At 47.7% G+C, this 2,130-nt stretch overlaps 2 protein-coding genes across 2 annotated transcripts in view; both read left to right on the forward strand.

The window, feature by feature from the left end:
* The window catches only part of LOC123183953 (uncharacterized), a gene marked incomplete in the record, with an annotated part of 4,272 nt that extends 3,927 nt beyond the window's left edge, over positions 1-345 (forward strand). Inside the window, 1 exon segment of the mRNA XM_044596296.1 lies at positions 9-345.
* Positions 346-1,244: 899 nt separating this feature from the next.
* LOC123183936 (proline-rich receptor-like protein kinase PERK8) overlaps positions 1,245-2,130 on the forward strand; it is a gene marked incomplete in the record, with an annotated part of 4,381 nt that continues 3,495 nt past the window's right edge. The window contains 1 exon segment of the mRNA XM_044596295.1: positions 1,245-2,130. Coding sequence (XP_044452230.1) covers positions 1,890-2,130 — 241 coding nt within the window.

Raw genomic sequence — 2,130 nt, forward strand, 5'->3', positions numbered from 1 at the left:
GGGGGGAATGTTCCAATCTATGATGTGCATGCTTTCAACATTGAGAAACATGCAAAATGACCAAATGGCTAGGTCTAGCGATTCCGGAGCAGAAACAGCTTCCTTTTAGTGTTCTTGCTGTGTAATTAGGGGAATCGTCTGCGTTAGCAGTTGACAAGAGTTGTAATATATGCCTTTTAGGTTTAGGAGTAGCACCCTGTTTAACTTAGCAAATCTGAACTATAACTGTTACATATATGTGCAATTTCATGGCAAGCGTTGCACTGTGTTTTGTCAATCTGGAAGATTGTACCGCTCTGGTTTGCTTTACTGGACAACAACAAGCTTTTATATCTGAAGGCATTACTAGTATTGTGGAATCTCTTTTATTTTGCCAAGTTTTGTTTCTTATATTTGGAACCAGAACAGTTAGTTTTGCTTCACTTTGTAATAGAACAAACTGTAGAATGTGGCAAAGGGATGTTTGTTCTACTGTGTTGGAACTTTGGAAAATTTTATGAGTGTTGCTTGCTTGTAGGAATATGTGCTGAAAGTGAATACCGTTGATTTTACTGGTTATATCTATATGTTCTGACGATCATTCTCACCTGGGGTTAGTGATTGCATTCTTTAACAACATATTTCCTAAGAAACGGTGGCTTGAAAGAGAGACATGTGACAGGAGTTTTGACCGACACATACTTCTTTTGGGGGCCAAGATGCAAATGTTACTGGGGCCATATGTAAACAGCTGAGCAAACTGATCCAGTCCATTCCTGTATATCTAACGCTCCATACAGCCTTGTATCACCGTATCACCTAATAGATGGTAGCACTAGATATTTTCCCGTGTACCTCATAGGGGGGTAACAGCTACCAACCTGGTAACTGAATTCTACCATAAACGTTTACAATCCCATAGACCTTTTACATTTTGAGAGTTATTGCAACTGAATATATGTGCGTACTAATTTCACCTACAGATTCAGTTGCTATCTAATAATATACTCCCTCCGTCCGGAAAAGCTTGTCCCAAACATGTCTATCAAATGGATGTATTTAGCACTAACCTGGTGCTAGATACATTCATTTGAGGGACAAGTTTTTTCTGGACGAAGGGAGTAGGTAGGAGAATTCATTTCCAACTGAACTTGTGGTAGCCCAAAATGCATACCTTGGCGTCCACCCAGAAGCCTTGGGGTCAATCTTTTCTATGTCCCTGTCGTTCACCTCCTCCAAAAGCGTTCTGCTGCACGCATACAACGCCGGCATAAAAAGTTAGATCTTTAGGAAATCCGAAGCGAAAATGCGGGCGAACAACCACATCCACAGCCAGATCCGCTGCATCAAGAAGTCCATGTTCGTCGAAGCAGAGAGGAGCTAACCCTAAAGAGATCACCGCTCTCAACAAAACAAGAACAGCAGCCGGGCAGTAGTAGGCAGCTGCATTTACTCCATCCTACTGCCTACGCTGCCGGAAAGCATCACAACTGATCCACGGATCAGGACGTGGATGACGGCTCTGACCCGGACTCCCGACGGCGTGATCCTGGCCCTCTCTCTCTGTGAATAAAGAGAGGAGTGTAGGCAGGGGAAAGAAAGAGAGGAGTGTGTCTGTAAATAATAAAGCAGCAGCGGCGGCAAAAGAAGGGAATGGGATTGGATTCATCTTCCTCCCTCTCTCTTTCTCTCTCTCTCTCCCTCTGATTCCATGGCGCACTGAAAAGGATTGGGTGCTGCCCGCCGGATCTATCCCCCCGCTTCCCTCTTCCTCATCTTCTTCTTCCCAACCTCAGAGCAGCAGCACTCCCTCACCTCCGATTTCAGAGAACCTACCCACCTTCCTTCCATCCTTCCGTGTCAAATCCCCCAACCTAGATAGATAGACATACACACAGACAGACAGACAGATGGCGGCCTCCGCGCCCGCGCCGGCCACCTCCAGGCGCCCCAATGCCACTCCCGCAGCAGACGCCGCCGCGCCCTCCACCTCCACCTCCACGACATCCCCTCCTCCTTCCTCCCCGCCGTCCGCTCCACCTCCAAAGCTCGCCGCCTCGCCGCCTGCCGCGCTCCCACCTCCAAAGCCCGCGCCTTCCACTTCCACGCCGCCTCCAACCACCACAAGCCCACCTTCCCCGCCTCCCAAGC

This window comes from Triticum aestivum, chromosome 1A (assembly GCF_018294505.1).
Source record: "Triticum aestivum cultivar Chinese Spring chromosome 1A, IWGSC CS RefSeq v2.1, whole genome shotgun sequence".
Lineage (NCBI taxonomy): Eukaryota > Viridiplantae > Streptophyta > Magnoliopsida > Poales > Poaceae > Triticum > Triticum aestivum.